Here is a 21,915-nt window from a genome sequence, read left to right as displayed (position 1 = left end):
GATTCCCTTACCCTATGACAAGCCTACACAGATGCCTGTGTACTGTGTGTGCCCTGACCCATGCAAGGAAGTGCAAGTGTCTCTCCAGAAGCTTCTGCAAACACAATTGATGGAGAACTCCTGCAGGAAAGAACAGTAGCACCATCCAGTTACCAAATTCCAACTGGGAAGCTCCTTCAGCTTAAGCACAAGGAGGCAAGAGAGGTGATACACTTCTGGGTGTGCATCTACGTGCCCTTTGTTCCTCACATCCTGACTTAAAACGTTCAGCTAATCCAGGAAAACCCAATATTTTTAATATTGACACCATCTGCACAATTGTCCAGGGGGAAATAATGCCCGTTTCCACCACGATGACACACTTGCAAATGTGTCATAGTCTGCCACCCCTTGTACTTCCAGGGATTAGAAATTACTTCAGGGTAATAGCAGCCTCTTCCCCTAAGAATTCCCATCAAGCTTCTCCCCCCTCCCGCCACCTTCAGTGTGGTTGTGAAATCAGTTAACCCAAGGGAAAATTTCTCAGCTCTTCACTTCTGCTTTTTAGGACTATAAAACAAGGGAGGAAAAACTAGACAACAAACCCCGTGGTGGTTCGAGGCATAACAGGCTGATCTGGGATCCTCTCAGGCCAGGCTTCCTTGTGCAAGTAAGACTTACCTCTCAAGAAAAGGCTCTCTCTCTCTTTTTCTCTCTGTCTCTCTCTCTCTCTCTCTGTCTCTCTGTCTCTCTCTGTCTCTCTCTCTCTAGCTCTTGCTTTCTTTCTTTCTCTCTTTCTCTCTCTGTCTCTCTCTAGCTCTTGCTCTCCCTTTCTCTCTCTCTCTCTTTCTCTCTTTCTCTCTCCCACACTCCCCACTGATGGGTTTTGGGCTTTTTATTTACAAAAAAGTAACTGTAAGTCCATGGCTTATGAAATACTCTGAAAATGAATGCTGTTTATATAGCAGCTGACATCTAAAAGGTAACTACTGTCTCCTGGAAAAGGTTTTCCTCTCTGCTTACGGTTTAGCTCAGTTGTTGCTTTCTTCTACAGCAGCTTCCTAATGCTGTTTCCCATGTTGTGGTGACCCCCCAACCTTAAAATTATTTTCATTGCTAAACTGTAATTTTGCTACTGTTATGAATTGTAATGTAAATATCTGCTTATCCAATGGTCTTAGGTGACCCCTGTGAAAGGGTCGCTTGGCTCCAGAAGGACCATTGTTCTAGACCCATACCACAACTCCACGGTTCATTCATTCCTCAGAGATCAGTTTAGCATGCCTGCCCTGAACTAGAGCTGAGAGAAATACAAATGAAGGTAGCCCCTCAGGGAGCTAACGCTGGATGCCCACCCACTTTCTCTCTTCACACAGGTGTCTAAAGCAGTTATGGAAACTGTTCCTGAACTCAACTGTGAAATGACGCCTTTTGACAGGTCAGTGGGAACTGGAGAGTGGTCCAGCACTCTGCTTTCAAGAATGGAAGGTTGTCTACTTTCAGAGGCAAGAGTGGCCCCAACTCATCGCCTTCAATGGCTATCAGAGTTCAAGCAACCTGGCTTAAAGACTGATTTCTCACCCCAAGCCCATCCTGGGGACTTAGGTGCTGTCACTTCAGAGACTCCTGCAGATGCAATGGAAATAAAAACTTCCACATGGACAGTAGAGGAGACCCTTTTGCAAAGTCTGGCTTGGAAGCAAGGGCATAGAGCTCAGACTTCAGCTAACTCTGCTAGTCTAGAATTTAGGTGTCAGAAGTCAACAGAGAGCACCCAGAGCACCCACTTACCTGGCCCAGAATCTGCTTCTAGACTGTTGCTTACGTAACACTGTAGAACTTGCCAGAAGTCTTCAGGAAGTTTTGAGTGTCGTACTATGTGTGGTTTTATTAGCAATGAAAGTCTGTCTGATCAGTATTGATAAGGAGCTATCACTTGACCACGTCTATTTTCATTACAGTGATGAGAATGACCTATTCTTTGAGGTTGATGGACCCCCAAAAATGAAGGTGAGACTCTGACCTTGGCTCCCAACCTATGGAGGGACTGTGGCATGGGAAAAGCCCCAAAAAGGGTGAAGGATACTGGCCTGCCTTGCTCCCAGGATATTTTGTGATGGGATTATTTTGCCTCTTTCAGTGACACAGACAAGGCAACCCACACACTGACCTGGCTCCCACAGTTCCACCTACCATAGCCACACACCAAGGCTTGCTGATGGCAGTCATGGTGTTTTATGCTAGGAAGACAGTCAGGTCTTCAACACACATTCAGTCCTCCCTTCAGAGGGAAGGAGCTTAATCTGATCACTTAAATCAAACTCTAGATCCAGAGAGGATGATCTTCAGAATTAGCACATCTTCCTTCTCTGCCAAAAAACAGTTTCGTATGTTCCTGGGGAAGAGATTAAGATAATAAGAAATAAGTGATGTAAACAAAAAGTTAGTTAGTATTTTTTTTTAAAATAACTTGTGGCCTTAGACAAGACCTTTAGTTGCTGTGTGATCTTAGACAAGTCCCCAACTGTGACCTCTGGGCTCTCCTCTCAGAAACATGGGGCCTGAGCCAGAAAAATCTCTGGAATGTTGGCATTCTGCAACAACCTTCCATTCTGAGATATATTCAGTGCTGGCCAAGTCCATCCTAGCACAAGGGCATTTTCCAGACTTGCTCTCATGAGGAGCCATGTTGCATCCCAGTTGTCCCTTCCCATGATGACTTTAAACTCTCTAATGTCACATGGCATCAGTCCAGCCACGTCATTGCCCCACTTAGGAGGCAGCTGCTTCTCTCAGACCTTTCCCAAGTCCACAACAGTCTCCCCCAGCCTCAAAATCTAGTCCTCAACTTAAATGAATATATTTTAAGACCATTATAACTGGTTAGCTCAGCCTTGGGTGAAGCCTCTCACCTCAGCCAGGCTCTGACCCCCCCACTGCCTGCTCCAGAACCTGACTTTCACTGGGAGCCTCTACTCTGGACAGAAACTTCTCTCCCAAACAACCTTTCCTTTACACTATTGTAATTATCTGTCATTGTCCTTCAAGCTTTGAAACTATTATCATGCCTCAAGGCAACTTTGGTTAGGCCTTAATGTGGTGTTTCTCCAAAGAACAGGAAAGTGGTAACATATTTTACAAACAAAAGCTGTGCTTATGTCTATATGAGGAAAGAGTGTATGAAAAGCCATTGAGAGTCTGTTGGGTGATCTCAGTTGAGTAGAAGACAACATGAACATACTGTCATGAGAAATTAATGCGTAATGTTTGAGCAGCAAGGACACAGAAGACAAAAAGTTTAAGTAGGTCTAATTATACAGTGGGGCAAGGTCTGTACAAGAAAAATAAAGAAGAAATGAGGTTTAGTATAGAGAATGCCAGGAAACCTGTATCTGGTTGCCATGTACCCCTTGGGTAAGCCAATTAAACTCTCTAGGCTCCAGAGACACAGGGATTGTGGTTAAGAATTTAAGAACTTATCTCCAGGCCCCTTGTTATTCTCTGGGATTAATATAGGAGTTCCCTGGTCTGATGATGTGCTCACTGCCTGGTTTCTCCACAGGGATGCTTCCAAGCCCCTGACCCGGGCTGTCCAGATGATGAGACAATCCAGCTTCAAATTTCGCAGCAGCATCTCAACAAGAGCTTCAGGCAGGCAGTGTCACTCATTGTGGCTGTGGAGAAGCTATGGCAGCTACCTGTGTCTTGCCCATGGACCTTACAGGAAGAGGATCTGAGAACCTTCTTTTCCTTCATCTTTGAAGAAGGTACTTAATGAGGGCTGAGAGTGGACAGCAGACCTTCGCTCTGATCCTTCTCAGTCCACCTCTTAATAGTCTACTAGCCTCTGCAAGTGCACCCTTAGTGCTAGACATTCCAACCATTAGAAGAAAGCAAGGAAGCCTCCAAACGAACCAGTCATACCTTGAGCTGATTAACTTTTAAAAAGACTTTAATGATGCTCACATTTGCAATTCAATTATTGATTCACTGGGAACTTTGGCTTATACAAAGAGCTTGCAAATCACACAATCTCCTGTTGAGCTGGTCTTATTATTGGCTTGTTTCATGCAAGTACCACTACTCCTAGTCCATAGTGAATGGTTATAACACTGAAACTTGTCTCACCATGCCAGATCCAATGTTCTTGCCCAGCCCACTCCCAATTTTTTTATACCCCCAGTAAAATTAGAATAGAATCTTGACTATGCATGCTTAGATGTTGCTCAATAATCCAAATTCTGCTGCTTCACTTCACTGTGCTTGCATTTCTAATTGTTTGTCTAAACAACATCTCATCTTCAACTTTCAGAGCCCATCCTCTGTGATTCATGGGATGATGATGATGACCTGTTACTGTGTGATGTTACCATTAGACAGCTGCACTACACGCTCCGAGATGAACAACAAAAATGCCTTGTGCTGTCTGACCCATGTGAGCTAAAAGCTCTCCACCTCAATGGACAGAATATAAACCAACAAGGTAAGTTGTTCCCTTTCTGGCCTCCTGGCAGCCTACTAGGTCTCTGTGTTTTAAGATAGAACATTATGGATATATATATATATATATATATATATATATATATATATATATATAGAGAGAGAGAGAGAGAGAGGGGGGGGAGGAAGGGAAAAAAGAACAGAAAGAAAGAGAGAGGAGAAAGAAAGAAAGAAAGAAAGAAAGAAAAGAAGGAGAGGAAGGAAGGAAGAGGAACAATTTTTCCAGCCATATAGGGATAACACATAAGTGTTAAGTCATTTGATGGACATGCAATAACTGCCTGTGGGTTCTTTTTCCCTTATTTGAGGTTGAACTGTGGATGGTAGAGGATTGATATGTCCATTTCTGCTCCCAATCCTGTCCCTCATGCTGATATCCTTCCCACCAATACCACAGGGTTCCTTGTCAGGAGGTTTACTGACTATCAGGAACGTACATCTCTCTTCCATAATAACAAGCATTCCAAGTGAAGTCAGGGCTTCTTTAGATGATAGGATGGACCTGGCATCGCCACTATAGCTGAGGGGAGAAGAGCTAACTAACAGCAGCAGTGTATGGGTCTCCTTTTAGCTTCTGAGCTTAGAAGCTTTGGGGGGAGCTGACTGCTCTGGTCCAGGTGAAAAGAATCTTATTTCTTTATAACTTTTACAAAGAATAATACTTGTTTCTTGATGAAGTCATAAAAGCAGCAGGGGTTTGCACCTTGAACTGCTGTACCCTTGACCCAGACTCCTCTCCTTTCTCCAGTGGTATTCTCCATGAACTTTGTACACGGAGAAACAAGTAACCACAAAATACCTGTGGCCTTGGGTCTCAAAGGAAAGAACCTATACCTGTCCTGTGTAATGAAAGACGGCACACCCACCCTGCAGCTGGAGGTGAGTCCATCGGTACAGAGAGGCCGCTCGTTTGCTCATCCAAAACTCTGTCTTTATTTACTTCTCAGACATCCACCTGCCCGACCCGCCAGAAAACATGGGAGGTCTTCTTGACAATTTACATAAATACAGAATAAAATTAGCATAGCTTTTAAGGGCACAAAAACCATGGGAAATCAATCCTTTTTGATTCTGTTGTCATGTCAGGCCACTGTTAACACCCCCAACAGAACTCAAGTAGCATCAAGGATGAAAAGGTTGTATATGCTGACAGTTTTTCCCATTTGACAGAAAACAGTTTGGAGAAGTGAGTGAAAGGGTTCACCATCCATCCTCAGACCTCTCCTGGAACTGGCAACATTTCTAACAAAAGCTCCGTTCATGAGTTGATGCCACTCTGTCCAGAGCTTTAGGGGGAAATGTGACAAAAATACCTGGAAACTAGGTACTCTTGGAAGCTTTACTATAATTTTCACCCATATGATCCTCCCTTAGGATTCAGAGAAAAAAACCAAAGGGTTCTTTCAGTGATTATAGAAAGATGGGGTTCAGCCGTAAAGAATGTGTCTTCAAGTCCCACAACTTCTTTTTCAATCTCCTCTCCATTGGCCCTGAGAACATGTCTACTGTGGTACTTTTATACTTTCCAACACACACACAAACACACACAAACACGGACGGATGAACGGACGGACACACATGGACACACGAACATAGACACAGACATAAACACAATTCTTTCTATTTTTCTGCAGAGTGTGGACCCCAAACAATACCCAAAGAAGAAGATGGATAAGCGGTTTGTCTTCAACAAGATAGAAATCAAGACCAAAGTGGAGTTTGAGTCTGCACAGTTCCCCAATTGGTTCATCAGCACCTCTCAAGCAGAACACAAACCTGTCTTCCTGGGAAACAACAGTGGTCAGGACATAATTGACTTCACCATGGAATCCGTGCCTTCCTAAAGCTGGGCAGTTTCTAATGCCTTCCCCAGGACATGTTAAGGGGCTCCCTTGTCATGAATGAGCAGACAGCTCAATCTCCAGGGGAATCTTTAGTCCTCTTGCCAAGCCAGGTCTCTCAGAGGCATGAGAAACCATGGCACATTCTGTTCAAAGAAAGCCTGTGTTTTCCTCCTTGTCTCTGATAGGCAACCACTTACCTATTTATTTATGTATTTATTGATTGGTTGACCTATTTAAGTTGATTCAAGGAGACATGAGGCAGCATTGTCTACAATCTCGTTGTCAATGTGTATGAGATAAATTGAGTTTGGACCAGTTCACAGCCTGCACTGAGTGCCTTCATTGAAGCTGGGAATAAATAGGTTCCTGTTATGTGCATGAGAATGTTTATGAATGAAGAACTAGCACATCGTTTTGATGAATATGAAATAAATTTCACTAAAACGAAAAACATTCTGCCTGGCTATTGCCTTCTCTTAGAGTTTGCACAGCAAGAAAAAGAAAAATTGCGCCCTGATGATCCTCACTGGAGATCAAGAAGCTCGTTCTTCACAGCTGAGGGCAACAAAGTACCCTTGTTTCTAGGTCTAAGCCGTCTCACTCGCCCTCTCAACATCTGTATTCCTCTCTTTCTTTCTCTCTCTCTCTCTCTCTCTCTCTCTCTCTATATATATATATATATATATATATATATATATATATCTTCCTCAAGAATATTTGAGAGCTGGGGAGATGGCATAATCAGTAAAGTGCTTTATCATATAAGCAGGAGAACCTGAATAAGATCCCCAACATCCATATAAAAACCCTGGCATGGTGGTACATGTCTGTAAACCCAACACTGAAGATGTGGGAACAGGAAGATCCCTGGGGCTTGACAGCCAGCCAGTCTACTAGGTATTCACATCTAGCAAGGGAGCCTGTCTCAAAAATTAAGGTGGAAAATAACTGAGGAAGACAACTGATTTTGGTCTCTGGTCTCCACCCCTACACACATGCAAATACACACACACACAGCACACACACACGTAGCACATACACACACAAAGGGATTTTCATTACACACAATTCATCCAAAAAATAAGATCAGGTGAAACTTTAAAGGGAGTAAGTTTTGGTCCTAAGTCACTTAGTTCACAAACCCCTGTTTAACAAATGCTTGCTCTCCTAGCACAGAGATGAAGACACTAAGAGTTAAGAATAAGCCTAGAGAGGAGATAGATGGATAGAGAAATGGATGGGTGGATGGGTGGATGAATACACGGATAGATATAGAAATTAAGGCAACATGACCAAATAGAGACAAGATAAAGTATAAAAGGAGTATCCAGGAAAAGACTACAGGGTCTGGCAGGAGAGGTGACAAACCAGGGAGGGTGACATTTGAGTCAGATCTAAAGGAACAAGGGCAAGTTAGAAAAATGGGGGGGTGGGGGGAGGGCACATCAGGTCTAGGGACCCAAAGGAACAAAGGCATGGGGATATGAGAGTGAATGATGCACACACACACACACACAAATAACCAGAAGCTAAGTCAAAACACAAAACAAATTACAGAAAAAGAAAATTGTACTTTATCCCATATAAAGGGATAATCCTCTGAGCATATGAATAATTCCTTCCAAACATTAGTAGAAGAACATAATGGATATCCAACAAAACGATAAAATTAAAGGGTTATTAACAGAGAGGCTGATCACAGAAAGGGGAATGCCATCAGATTCTGGGCAGAGCAAGGGTTACTCAACGTTACTCATAAGAAAACAGTCAACTCAAAAGGACTTTGAGATACTAATGTGTTCCTGTGTGACGGACAAAAAAAAAATCATAGGTTTAACACGCCCTGTTAAAGTTGGCAAAACTGTAGGGAAACCCCATTGTTAAACATTATACGTGAAAGTATGACCTCTACGAAAGAAAATGTGATGACGCCTTTGTCCCAACAATCTTATTTCTGAGGCTGTAGCCTCTGTGTGTGCGCGTGCGTGCGTGACCTATATGAAAGATAGAGAATCTGAATCGTTCCGTTTACATGGATCACTTGCAAACATTAGAACTAATGCAGGATCAACAAAAGACTGGTTCAAGATTCTGAGATAAAACTGAAAAATGAGAAAAGACCTGGCTCTCCACATCAACATGGAACTCTCTCCAAAACATCCAGAAAAAGCAAGATTTGAAAAACAAACTTACCTAACAGAAGGCAGAGAAAGGGCAAAGCCACCTAGTGTGCTCGTATTTGATCTGAAATTTCTAGAGGATGCATAAGGAAGAGGCAGAAAATAAAACATGTAAACACGCAGAGGAATAAAGCTCCCCCTCCTGTATACTTTCTATATAGTTAAATCCTTTTTAATCATGTGAATGTATCACTTTCTCAGATACAAAATAGCAATAACTAAAGCTTTTTTCCAAAACAAAAGAATTTAAATGACCAGTCACAGAAAAGCACGGACTGAACCATGAGTGCTTCTGAGCTCTCGTCCAACACCTGCCTTCTTTCCCTCCAACTCCCCAAGCTAAGGCAGAGAGGAGGGCAGCTCTCACCCCTCCTAGCTCCAGGACTCCAGTGCAAAGCATGGGACCACTGTCAGGAGAGGCACCCAGATGGCACCTGTTCCATAACAGAGAGCTGTTGTGAGTGACCCAGAGGTGGCCCCATAGCCTGAGGACCACCCCACCCCCCAATTCCTTGGTTCAGTAACACAGTCCTGTCCCTTTAGATCCAGCGGTGACCTGTGATGGCATCTTTGCTTATGAGGTAGCCATACTCTAAATGCAGATAGATGTGGTTGACTCTTTAGAGACAAAATTGACAGTGCTTAGCTTTGTTAAATGCCCGATGGTTCAGAATTCCACTCACTATTTGCTGTTGCCCTAAAGAACAAGTTTAAAACCACTCATAGATACACTGTCTGTGGACGTTTAACAAGAGTGGCTGGAATCAAGATCCAGACAAGTCACTGGTAGAAAAGAGCAGACCATACAAGGACGGAGCAGAGGCATTTACACACAGGCAAAGGCCCAGCATGTGTGCACCATCTACCCATTTGCTTCTAAGGCAGAGATGGAAGGGCATTGACCCAGCTGAAAATGGTGGTTATTGGCGGTCGAGAAAGAGCAAAGAGAGGTTTCAGGGGGGAACCTTAATTTTATCATTTGAATCTGCCAAGGACAGTATATTTTGTGTAACACATACTTGTTTAATCCTCTTCATTAAAATGCGCAAATACCTTCCATTCAAATTCCTGGATCTGAGTCAATGACTAAACTGATCCTCCAAAAGATAATTCTATTCCTGATGTGGAGCCAAGTTCTCTCTCTATCTCTGTACTAGGTGTCCTTGGCCTGGAAGAAAGAAACGACTTCCTGCTACGTTAAATGGCTCAGATAATTTGAGAAGGAAAGAGTCAGAATGTTCCTTGAACTCTACTCAGTACACAAAATGTGGGCCAGTAGAAAGTCAATTTGTTTGTGACTTTGGTAGGTGACATAGCACCTCACCACAGCTCCTACCAGCTTCCAAGGACAGCCCATGTACTGGAAAGTGAGGACCAGGTGCTTCTAACTTTGACCTGATGTCTGAGATCCTGTAACAAGCAATCCCTAGGTACAGGCAATGGGTGATTATAGAGGACTGGGCTGCAGTAAGCAAGTACCTGACTAGGGAAGAAAAAGAATCCAGTGTTATCTAGGAGCATAACTGGTCTGAGAGACAGGGAAGAGGGTGGCTGCTAATGCCTAAGCCAGAGGTGGAAGGGAAGTCACCCTGTCTTCTACAGACCTCTCCTCACTTTGGGATTGGCCTAACTAGAACATAAGGGAATGAAGAAATGACAGGAACATACAGAAAAGCTGGGGCTGAGTGAGCCATGTACTCCTACAGAGACACCCCAGACTGTCCTGAAACTCAGAGAGTTTACTGTATACAGTTGAAGGGGGAGCCAGGCTAACTTCAGTAGCAGGTCTCTGTAGGGGAGCATCCTCAGAATGTTGTCATCTGGAAGGGGAAAGCTGAGATTGACACTTTCTGAATACTGTCAGCATCCCTACTCAGATGAGGGAAAGCCTTGCCATTCCCACCGGACTGAGGCATTGAGGCCCTCGACCTGGCCATGATCATGCCAACAATACACATTCACCCAGGAATCCATCCATTCCCCCCTCATTGTTCCTTGCTCTTCACCAGCCCACCACAAGCGTGCTCCAGTACAACCTTGCTGAGCTACCAATAGACATGTGGTTCTGTAGCCTGTTGGCTAAGAGTGAGGGTAAGTTGGGTTGGAGTCTGGGGTAATGATACCCATGGTTGTGTAATGCAGCTTCCTTCCAGTTCTTCAGACTTATCTCACCCACATCCTGGTTCCCAAATTGGCAGTGAGGAAGCAAGCCAAGTGATAAGATTTTTCTTCCGAGGAAGTCATAAAGCACTGCTTCACTCATCTAGATAAGCATAACTATTCCATTACATAATCTTGAAAAGTCAATTCCCTACCAGAAAGTAAGTCTCAAAAGCGTGAAACACTGAAGATGCATCTGCTCCCTGGGAGTAGAGACAAGGAGTGTCATGGGGAAAGTGAGGAGTCCTGGGGTCCCTGGCTGTTCTCCTAGATCAGAGGTCTTACTGTGTCTGAGAACACACTGCATCTTCAGAGCTATCAAGGTAGGATCTGCCTGATCAAGTGGGGTCCTGTGGAGACTGAGGCAAGATCTGTGTTGTACAGCCACTTCCCTTCAGGTTCCAAGCTTCTTCACAAACGGAAGCTTGCCCTTTTCCCTCATTCCCTCTGCCTTGCTAAAAAAACAACTGTTAGCTTGCATTCCTAAGCCCCCAAGGTCCATTCCCTTATTTGGCCACTTCTGAGGTTGACCACCAAGGTCCAGCTATCAAAGTATTGAAGTCCAGCAATCAAGAACTCCCTTGTGGCTATCCTAATTAACCTATCCAATCAAAATCAGCCGATCCTAACGTAAGAGGGAGGAAAGCGCCCTTCACCTTTATAAACTGCTATCTGCCTATGGGTTACAGCTGTCTTCTCCCTAACCAGAGGAAATACTTTGTCCCTATGGGGCAAATATCCCTTTCCCCCACCTCCTTTGTTCCTTTCCCCTTCTCCCTTGCACCCTATCTCCTCTCTTTGTCTCTTATTCCCTACTCTGTCCCTCTGGGGCAAATAAATTTCCTTTGTGCTGAGAACTTGGGTCTTAAGGTGTCTTGAACAAATACCAGTCCCTTAACAGTCTTTCTGGAGGAGGTGTGTCACTAGGGGCAGGATTTGAGATTTGAGCTGGCTCTCTGTTTTGTACTTGCAGTTCAAGATGTGAGTCCTCAGCTTCCTGCTCCAGCTGCCATCTTCCTCCTGCCATGCCTCCCCGTTGTGATGGTGATGGAGTCTTAACCCTCTTGAACTGAAGCCCAAATAAACTGTTTCTTCTATAAATTGCCTTAGTGTTTTATCACAGCAATAGAAAGGTAATAATACATATGTGAAAAGTAGTTTTTGACTGAATCTGTACTAAAAATATACAGACTAATGATAAACCAACTTGCCTCCATCTTAGACTGGAAAGTTATCTTATAGTAAAGACAAGCTAGATTCATTCCTGTTTATGATTAAACCTGTTTCTCAAGGATTGGGCTATGCCCCACCTGTAACCTTAACTACAAATGGTTCTGTATTGTCTGTTCCAGGAATGGCAACCATGTCTTTGTTTTAAAAGGTTGTTATGACCTCCTGTTATCATGACCACCTTGCTATAACCACCTTGTCATGACCACCTTGTTATGACCAGCTGTTGTCATGGCGACCTTGCAACCATGTCTTTCTTTCAGGAGGTTATGACCAACTTGCTATGCTTATTTTATGTTCTGCTTCTATAACTCCCACTTACTTGCCTGCCAAGTCCCCCATTTGGAAACCCCCACTCCTGAACCATAAAAACCCTTATCTCACCAATGACCAATGCTCATCCTTTAGGGAGAGACAGCCCATGTACATGAATAAAAAAAAGCTTGCTTTAATTAATTTGGCCATGATTTGGGTTGGTGGTCTTTCTCCTCCCATTTGCGGGATTAACAATTAACTTTTCTTATCATTACCCGAAGAATACTGCAATAAAAGTATCTATATAAAACTTATGTTGTATTAAATATTACAGCTAAAAAGTATTAAAGATTATTGCTTCCTATTGCCAAACAAAAAATTACAAGAGGAAATTATCTGCAAACAAACGATTAATGTACTTTTGTCTTTGAACTAATATTTCTATTCATTGCCTTCCTTTATGAAGTTTATTATTGCTATATTATATACTATGTTAAAAGCATTGCACTGATTATACTATATTCTTTGTAACAACAAAATAATAATTTTATATCCATTTATATTTTATGTAATCATAGAAATTTATTTTACTTTAGATATTTACTTATTATCATTATTATCATTATTATTATTATTATTTTGGTTTTTCGAGACAGGGTTTCTCTGTGTAGTCCTGGCTTTCCTGGAACTCACTCTGTAGACCAGGCTGGCCTCGAACTCAGAAATCCGCCTGCCTCTGCCTCCCAAGTGCTGGGATTAAAGGCGTGCGCCACCACCGCCCGGCATATTTACATATTATGACTATATATAAATTATATATAAATTATTTTAGTATATTGTCTATATTCTCTGTTCTATTCTTATGTAAGCTTAAAATTCTATTTTCAATCTCAAGATTGAAGTATTCATTTTTATTCTGTAACAAGTCACTTCAGTGCCTGTAATGTACTAACTGAAGTTTTAAAAGTCCTTGATTCTAACTTTCTGATCTTTACAATTTTGTAAGATAACCCAGGCAGATACGGCCTTTGCCGTTTACTCAGTTAAATAAACTGTCACAAGTTGGTTCACTAGCTTGCAAGAAAAACAGCATTGATTGTTAAATTTGTAACTGACTTTATTTTCTTTAATCCCAACCAGCTCTCTTTCTTCTTATTTATTCTTCTCTCATACAGTAGATCCCGATGGCAGTTTCCCCGCCTCCACTCTTCCTAGCCCCTCCCCTTACCTTCTCTCTCCCCCAGATCCATTGCTTTTGTTTCCCTTCGGAAAAGAGCAGGCCTCCGAGGAATAGCAACTGAACATGGCATAACAGGTGACAATAAAACGAAGCACAAACCCTTGTATCAAGACTGTATGAGGCAACAGGGTAGGAGGAAAAAGAGTCCCAAGAGCAGCAAAAGAGTCAGAGGCAACCCTTGTTCTCACTGTTAGGGGTCCCACAAGAGCCTAGCTACACAACCGCAACACACAAGCAGAGGAGCTAGCACAGACCCATGCAGGCTCCGTGATTGCTGCTTCAGTCTCTGAGAGCCTTTATGAGCCCTAAGGTTGATTCTGTAGGCTGAGTTCTCCAGATGTCCTTCGACCCCTCTGGCTCCTACAATCCTTCCTCCCCATCTTTCTTGGGGTTCCCTGAGCTCCACCTAGTGTTTGGCTGTGAGTCCCTGCATCTGCTCTCATCGGTTGCAGGGTGAAGCCTCTCTGATATCAGTTTGGCTAAGCACTGATGTACGAGTTTGGCAGAATATCATTAAGAATTGTCCACTGTCTTTTTTTTTTTTTTTGGCCAGTTGTGTTTGGTTCTAACAGCCATTTTCCCCCCTCCCCCAAAACAGCCATTTTTTTTACCATTTTACTACACAATTGAATAAAAGAATAGTAATTTACAAGTGTTCATTTTTATTAGCAGTATATCTTAATAAGATAAAGCTGTTGAAGCTTTGTTTAATATAGATTGCAGAGGCAGCTCAGTAGGTAAAAGTAGGACACACAAGCCTGATGGCAGGAGCTCGATCCCCGAGCGTGTGTTAAATAAACACACCTGTAGTGCTGCATAGCTGGAATCTCAGCTCTTCCAAGCCAAAGCAGGAAGTATGGGTGTGCAGCGCAGCAGCAAAACAAGGAAGACCCTGCTGCAGGAATGAATTCTAAAGGGAGACCTGAGTCCTGAGAAACAGTCCTCTGACCACCATACACATGATGCACACTCACACACACACACACACACACACACACACACAAATTTGCCCTGCCGCCATGGAAGTCAGTTAGTCCAAAAGGATGAAAATAAAAGTACCCTATGGTCCATTTATTAACTTGTTTATTATTTATTTTGGGATATCTATCCAAAGGATTCTAACAGCACCACAGAAATGTCAAGATATCCGTATTTATTGCAATACTATTCAAAGTAGGTAAGTTATGGAATCAGCCTGAGTGTCTGCAAAACAAACAAGTAAATAAAGAAAATGTGATATACAGTTTTATTGAACCATAAGAAAGAATGAGATTATATCATTTATTGGAAAATGGATCCACCAGCAGATCAACGTCTTCAAAATAAGCCAGCCTCAGAAAGACAAATACTGAAGATTTTCTCTCACTTTTGGATCCTAGATATTTAAACACATAAACAATTTATATATGTGTGTGTGTGTATATATATATATATATATATACATATATATATATACTAGTACATTATTTGTTCCATATATTACAGTATATTTCATGTTATATGCACATCATACTGCATATGACATACTACACATATATAATATATTACATAGTTTATATAATATGTGTAATACATGTTGTATATATTATGGCATGTACATAACATGTATTAAATATATAAGATATATAAATATTATGTAATATAATTATATGTTGTATATTTTATTATTGAATTATAGTATACATAATTAATATAATATATGTATATTGTATATTATACTGTTATATAAAATCTAATTCTAATTTTATTTAGTTATATGATAATCTTATAATATAGTTATATATTATTAATTAAATAAGTAATATTTAATTAAGTAATTAAATGTTTATTATATATTCTATGTATAATAAACAATAAATATATAATATATTATAACATGTATATAACATATATTGCATGTATTATATGGAAATATAGATATAGAACTAGAGCGAGAGCAAGTGAGAGGGAGCAAGAGAGAGACAGAGTGAGAAAGAGAGAGAGAGAGAGAGAGAGAGAGAGAGAATTCCTGAAAAGAAGACAAGCTGTGTCTGGCTGTGAATTGTGATGCAGAGCAGATAGACAATTCAAAATTTCCGAACTGTGGAGAATGTAAAGTTTTGTAGGTTTAGAGAGGCTAATTGCCTTCGGTTAGCTTTAGCCTTCTGGAAAAGTTATTCTGTAAAGCCTGTTTTTGAAGAAACTCCATTTTGTGTGAGACCGGGGACTAGACTCTAGTTCCAGGAAGAAAACCACAAAGTCCTCATGAGCAAGCATCCTATGGTAACTCCTCCCCCCACCTTAACAGCATCCCGTCAGACTACAATAGCAGGGTCAGATTTTGCCCCCGTGTTTGGTTCCTGCAGATTACACCAGAAATGCAGTTTTTTAAGATAGTAACTTGCTGACCCATATGGAAATTCCCCAAGCTTGATGTAACTACAATAAATATCCTGCACTTCCACTGGGGGCTTTCACTTCTGACAAGCTGCAACTGTGACTGTGAGAGTCCTCCTTGCTCACAAGTTCATAAAAAAGACCCTTGTGTGTTCACATCAGAATTGGCTTTTTGGTGGTCTTTGGAGTCCCTGTGACTTGGGCATAACAATTCTGTAGCTGAGCTAACACTGCATGATAATAAATCAAAACCTCTTAGAAGCTATTAATTTAGTAGCATACTAGCTTCCACCAATCCAAGAGCTAATCTGTTGGCATCTTGGGCCTATAAAATAGATAGCCCTATCCTGCGGTGCCCACCTCTCTGCTGTACCCACTGTTAGGTCTCAAACCCAGGAAAATGGCTGAGGTGTCTATTGAACATATCAAACACCTACCAGGTTCTCCCTGCGTCCCTCAGTCTATACCAGTTCCAGGGCCCTCCTGGCTGGCATACCCTGCCCCCGACCCTAAACTGTACAGCCCAGGAGTTTGACTGCCCTTTCCCCAAAGGTTCTTCCCTATCTAATTCAGCCATTTTGGTTACTCATCTCTTTTTTTTAACCTTTTGCCATCTTGGCTGCTGCACCTGGTTCCCCTCTCTCCCCTCCCACTTCCCTTCCTTCCTCTCCTCACCTGGTTCAGGGTCATGTCCACTCTGGACTCTCTCAGATTCCTCTACCTCTGGCTCTGCTTTCCCTCTTACCTACAATAAATGTTCTCCTCCTCCATGCCTAGGAGCAGTCATGTCCTTCCTCTTACATTTTTTTTTCATTCACCCAACAACGTACTTCAAACTTGCCTTAATTTATGACTTTCTTTGTTTTGTAAGACTACAAAAGCTTCATGGAACTGCTTCCATATTGGAACACGGAATTTGGACTGATCTAAATCTGTGTTCCTGGGCCACAGTCACTCAAAATAGCTCCAGAAGAAACTATCTCTTACGTTCTTCAAATGAGAGCTATGATTTTTACATCAAATATGTAAAATATTGTATATGCAAAATTTATGTTAAAAATGTGTGTGTGTGTGTGTGTGTGTGTGTGTGTGTGTGTGTGTGTGTGTGAAATAGAGCAGAAGAGAGATGGGGAAAGGAAGGAAGGAGACCAGTGAAAGGGGGCAAAGAGGAAGGGGAGAAGCTGGAAGGTACAGAGACCAACAAGGTCAAAATACATACAATATTTCAAAAGAGTTTATAAAACCTAACATGCACACATGGATATATGCCAATAAAAACAAAAGAAATCCTTTTGAATTACTTGACAAAAGTTAGATAACCTCAGGACCCACATGGTGTGAAGGAGAGAACCGAACCAACTTTTGACAGCTGCCCTCTGACCTCCATGTGAGCATGTACTCACACAGACACATGCACACAGTAAACAAATAGAGGTAATTTAAATGTTTAAATAATTTTCAGGACTTGGGATGTAATTCAGGGATAGACCCTCTTGCCTAGCAAACACTATCCAAACTCTGAGTTTGACCCACCACTACCACCACCACCACCTCCACCATCACCACCACCACCACCACCATCACCTCCACCACCACCACCTCCACCATCACCACCTCCACCACCACCATCACCTCCACCACCACCACCTCCACCATCACCACCTCCACCACCACCATCACCACCACCACCACCATCACCACCTCCACCACCACCATCACCACCTCCACCACCACCATCACCACCACCACCACCATCACCACCTCCACCACCACCATCACCACCTCCACCACCACCATCACCACCACCACTCAGTGATTTACTAAAAAACCTATTCAGGACTTCTATCATATTAGTGATGTTAGAAGAAAAGGAGGCTCAGAAAGTGTCTTAGGCCTTTTCTGGCCTTTGGATGCTTAGATAGTACCTTTGTTCTAAGTCTCAGGAGTTCTGATAGCCTAGGGCAATGCAACTTCCTATCTCAGGATAAGCAAGAAGCCAGCAATTCTGCTTCTTTGGTACTTGAAGAGCAAGCTCACCACAGGGGATGAAGATCATTACCATGATTCTACCCTAAGGGTGTGTTTGCTGACTTGGATGACAACCAAGAGTGATTACAGTGGATGTCAGGGCTGTGACTGCAGCCATGCCAACTAATGGAAAAGACGGCCAGAGTGGAAGCCTGGCCCACCTTCCCTCTGACCTCATTTCCCTTCTGTCATAATGTGGGGGTGGACCAATGTCTGGTCATCAGCTCTAGCCCTCTGTGGTTTAGTTTCTTCCCAATGATAGAAAAATAAGCAAGCACAAGAACATGACAGAGAATCACTGGGCTGTTGCAAATGGGTGGTAGCATTTGCATAAAAGTACCTATCACGCAAAGAACCGGGGAAACAGCATGCCAAGAAGAGGAACCTCAAGTGTAAAAGCCAGAGACGGGATGTGGGTTTGGCACCAGCAGAACACAGAAAATCCAAGGGGTCTTGCTAGAACTCAGGCCTGCACCATTAAGACAGACCCAATTGTCTGAGTCAGGCTATGTTCCCTCAGCTCTGTGACAAAGAATTAAGAAATAGTCTGTGCTGTAATTTGACAGCTCTCAATATATGGTATCCTCCTCCTCCACAGTCTTTGTCATGTACACTATGTTGAAGTAAATCACATGATGTAAAACTATCCCTAAAAACTATCCCTAAAAAAATTATATAAAGTCACATCTCTTCATTGTTAGGGGGATCTGGTCAGAGAGACTCTTGGGGGTGGGGATGGGGTGTTGCAGTGGTTGGGGACTGTTTTAATGGTGGCTCTCTGTAGAGATGTTAATTCTGCAATTCACCAGAAAAACCAACTCCACCACTTTGGGCTAAATTTAAAGCAAGAATTTATTAAATATTACATTTGACCAAGAGATGGACTTTGGTCAGGAACATTCATCCAGAATTTCCCCCTCTGGAATGGCCTCGAGCTGCTTGTTTCAGGGCCTTATAAGGACGAACTAATAGACCACTGTACTTTCCCATGAGGCTTTATTATTTCCCAAGACTACAATTCCCAGTACTCCAGAAAATATACTGGTTCCTGAGAGTTACAGAGGCTCCTCTGGCCCATCCTTCTATTCCTTTGATTGTGGAGTCTCTCTCTCTCTCTGTCTCTCTGTCTCTCTGTCTCTCTGTCTCTCTGTCTCTCTCTCTCTCTCTCTCTGTCTCTCTCTCTCTCTCTCCCTCCCTCCCTCCCTCCCTCCCTCCCTCCCTCCCTCCCTTCCTTCCTCCCTCCTTCTGTCTCTCCCCCCTCCCTCTCCATGTCTGTCTCTGTCTGTCTCTGTCTCTGTCTCTGTCTGTCTCCATCTGTCTCCATTTCAGGCTTTAAGGGGAAGTCTTTCTTCCCCTTTGAGACTGTCATGTTTAGATCTACAAGAACTGTATTGTTTCTGTCTAATGCTCTCCTTCCCACCTAAAGGATTTATCTCTAGGAGCCACTATGCTCCTTTCCTTTTCCTTTTTATTTCTTTCCTTTTTTTTTTTTTTTTTCATTCACTGATAGTCCTGAAACAAAAGCAAGGAAGAATTTGAGGACGAAACAACCTAATTAGAATGGGCTAAGAAGGGAATGAAAGGCACGTACAGAGCCAGCAAAAGAAGCCTCTGGAACCAGAGCGTGGTGGCAAGGCTTAAGCTGGAAAATGGGAGTTCAGGGCTAGCCTGAGCCACACAGCAAGACGCTCTTTCAAAAGAGAGACGCCTTTGAGTGATTTTTTGGTAAGATGAAAATACATTCAGAGAGGGATGGAAAGTCAGGCAAGGGCAGACAGTAGCTGAACAACATTGTGGGATCCACTAAGGGTTTTTCATATTTAAAATGGATTTGTTGTGGCCCATTAGTAAATGAAGATGAATCACATAATTAGGAGGGAGAAGTCAGGAATGTGGGGAAGAAAAAGCCAATTTCAGAAGAATCTTGCAGGGGAGTCGATGAAGGGAGGCAGAGCAGTTCATAGGTACAGATGCAGATCGGATGGTACTCGAAGGAATAGAAGTGCCTGGCAGCTTCATCCTGTCCATCCTGAATGAGACAGTCCCCAGCATGCTGACTGGCAAGGGCATCACAGTCATTACGCTGTTTTCTTCAGTGTCTCTCCCCCATTATAGCCATGCTGAAATCTATGTTAGAACCTTTCTTAATGAACTGCAACCTTGTTTCACATGGACTTATCCTGACATCCTTTGCAACAGAGTCAAGAACCCTAACTTCAAGTCAGCTGTAATGATATGATCTTGTCAAGTTAACACTCAGAAAGCTAAATCAGAAGGATTGCTATAAGATCAAGGCCATCCTAAACTACATAGAGAAACTCCAGGAGACAGGAAATATATGGGGGTGCTCTCAAGTATGTTAGAAAGCAGAATTAAATATTCAGGAGTGGGTCAAGAAAGCAAGCAATGACATAATTGAGTGTTGATTTTGAAAAGAAAGGGTTTTTCCTCTTTGCTATACAAAGGAAAATGGCTTTATAAATACAAGATTTATAAGTCAAATCTAAAATGCTAAGAAAATATAGCTTCCATCTATAATTACAATACATTTGATGATATGCATTGAGTTTCAAGTAACTGCAAATGCCTTGAACTTCAAAAGGAAGTTTGGAAAATCATCCAGACACCGGAGGAAGCCAGTGCTCCTTTGCAGCAGTTCTAGTCAGAAGACACAGTGTTCAGTGTCATCACAAAGCTCTGCCAGCCCTCTCCATGCAACATGCAGGCTGTCTGGTCCCCCAGGTCCCTTATCATCCCTGCTGTGCAAATCAGCATTAGAACTGAGACACTATGGAAAATTCCACCCACTCACCAGTAATATAGTGCAAGCACACACACACACTCCAGCAATTTGAAAATGTCATTTTTATAATAATTCAGACGTTCTTGCTTCCAAGAACCATATGGGGTATGTATATAATCTCAAGCATTATTCTCGACCCCGTGCACACATCTCTACCCCTGTCTTTTTCTTCCAAATGTATAACAATCCATACCCAAGTCTCTAGACCTTTGGCTCTTTTCTGAGACTTGACATCATAGAAAATAAAGCAAGGAAACTTCAACACTGTATTAAGAAAAAGCATGATGGCACATGACTGTAATCCCAGCACTCAGGAGGCTTAGGCAGGAGGATTGCCTCAAGCTCAAGGCCAGTCTAGTGAAATCTACACCAGCTTAGGCTATGGACTGACACTCTATCTTAAAGAAAAAATTATATATCCAATTCACACACATTATATAAATTATGTGATCAGAATTTAGAAAAAGAGTAAATGAATCAAAGCAGTCTATTTCTAAAGCATCTATGGTCTAGGTCAGAGGCCCACAGATCTCCAGTTTTTGTAAAAGATAAGATAGTAACTCTTCAGGCCTGAAGCCTGTCAGTTCTCTGTCAGTCTCTTAACAGTACCTTGGAGCACCAAGACAGCTGTAGACAACATACAACAAATATGTGTGCTCACAGGAGGACAGACGAACCCATGATCCTTTGCGAACACCTCTAGAGGACAGTGCCTATGTGGTTACTGGCTACTGATTCAGATCCAGACTCCACAGTCTGATGTCACCTTGCAAAGAGACTGATGAGTGGTAGGGGACTTTTGTCCAGTGTAACCAATTATTCCAGTCCAGTGAAAAAGTAAAGCTAACTGCCACGTGGCTGTCCCATTTCTCTGGTTGGTTGATTGCTTACTGTGAGTTTTAGTTTTTTTGAGACAGGTTCTTAAGTATCCCAGGCTGGCCTTGAACTCCTGATCCTCCTGTCTCAAGTTCCCTAGTTCTAGGACTACAGGCACGTGTCCCCTCACCCTGATGTCCTATTTTGTATCTGATCTTACAACTTTCTTCCACTCTTTTTTTATTCTGCTGGTGCCATGCCTGAGCCAGTACCTCTCTGCGAAAGCTTAAGTTCCTTTAATCAGCTGTATCATATGCTGGCTCGGCCAATAATGAGTTGAATACATCTTTGACACAAGTCTCCTATATATTAATAAGAAAGTTATAGTCCTTAAGCGGTAAACATTGTACTTTGACAATTTCAGTATTATTTTTTTCTTCTTTCCTTTTGGAACTAAAATCACTTGGATTACCTTAGACCAGATTATACAACTTGTTCCCGGAA

The 21,915-nt window shown here is 42.4% G+C and overlaps 1 protein-coding gene across 1 annotated transcript; it reads left to right on the top strand.

Annotated features, from left to right (window-relative positions):
* The first annotated feature begins 576 nt into the window (after positions 1-576).
* Il1b (interleukin 1 beta) lies at positions 577-6,776 on the top strand. The gene is made up of 7 exons (XM_034496022.2): positions 577-649; positions 1,356-1,417; positions 1,941-1,989; positions 3,542-3,746; positions 4,292-4,462; positions 5,228-5,358; positions 6,114-6,776. Exons 2-7 carry the CDS (start codon positions 1,371-1,373, stop codon positions 6,321-6,323), a joined length of 813 nt encoding a protein of 270 aa, XP_034351913.1. The 5' UTR covers positions 577-649; positions 1,356-1,370; the 3' UTR covers positions 6,324-6,776.
* The last annotated feature ends 15,139 nt before the right edge of the window (positions 6,777-21,915 follow it).

Source organism: Arvicanthis niloticus, chromosome 2 (genome assembly GCF_011762505.2).
Source record: "Arvicanthis niloticus isolate mArvNil1 chromosome 2, mArvNil1.pat.X, whole genome shotgun sequence".
NCBI classification, from domain to species: Eukaryota; Metazoa; Chordata; class Mammalia; order Rodentia; family Muridae; genus Arvicanthis; species Arvicanthis niloticus.
Note: the sequence above shows the minus strand (reverse complement) of the source record. Positions and strands in the feature narration are given on the sequence as shown.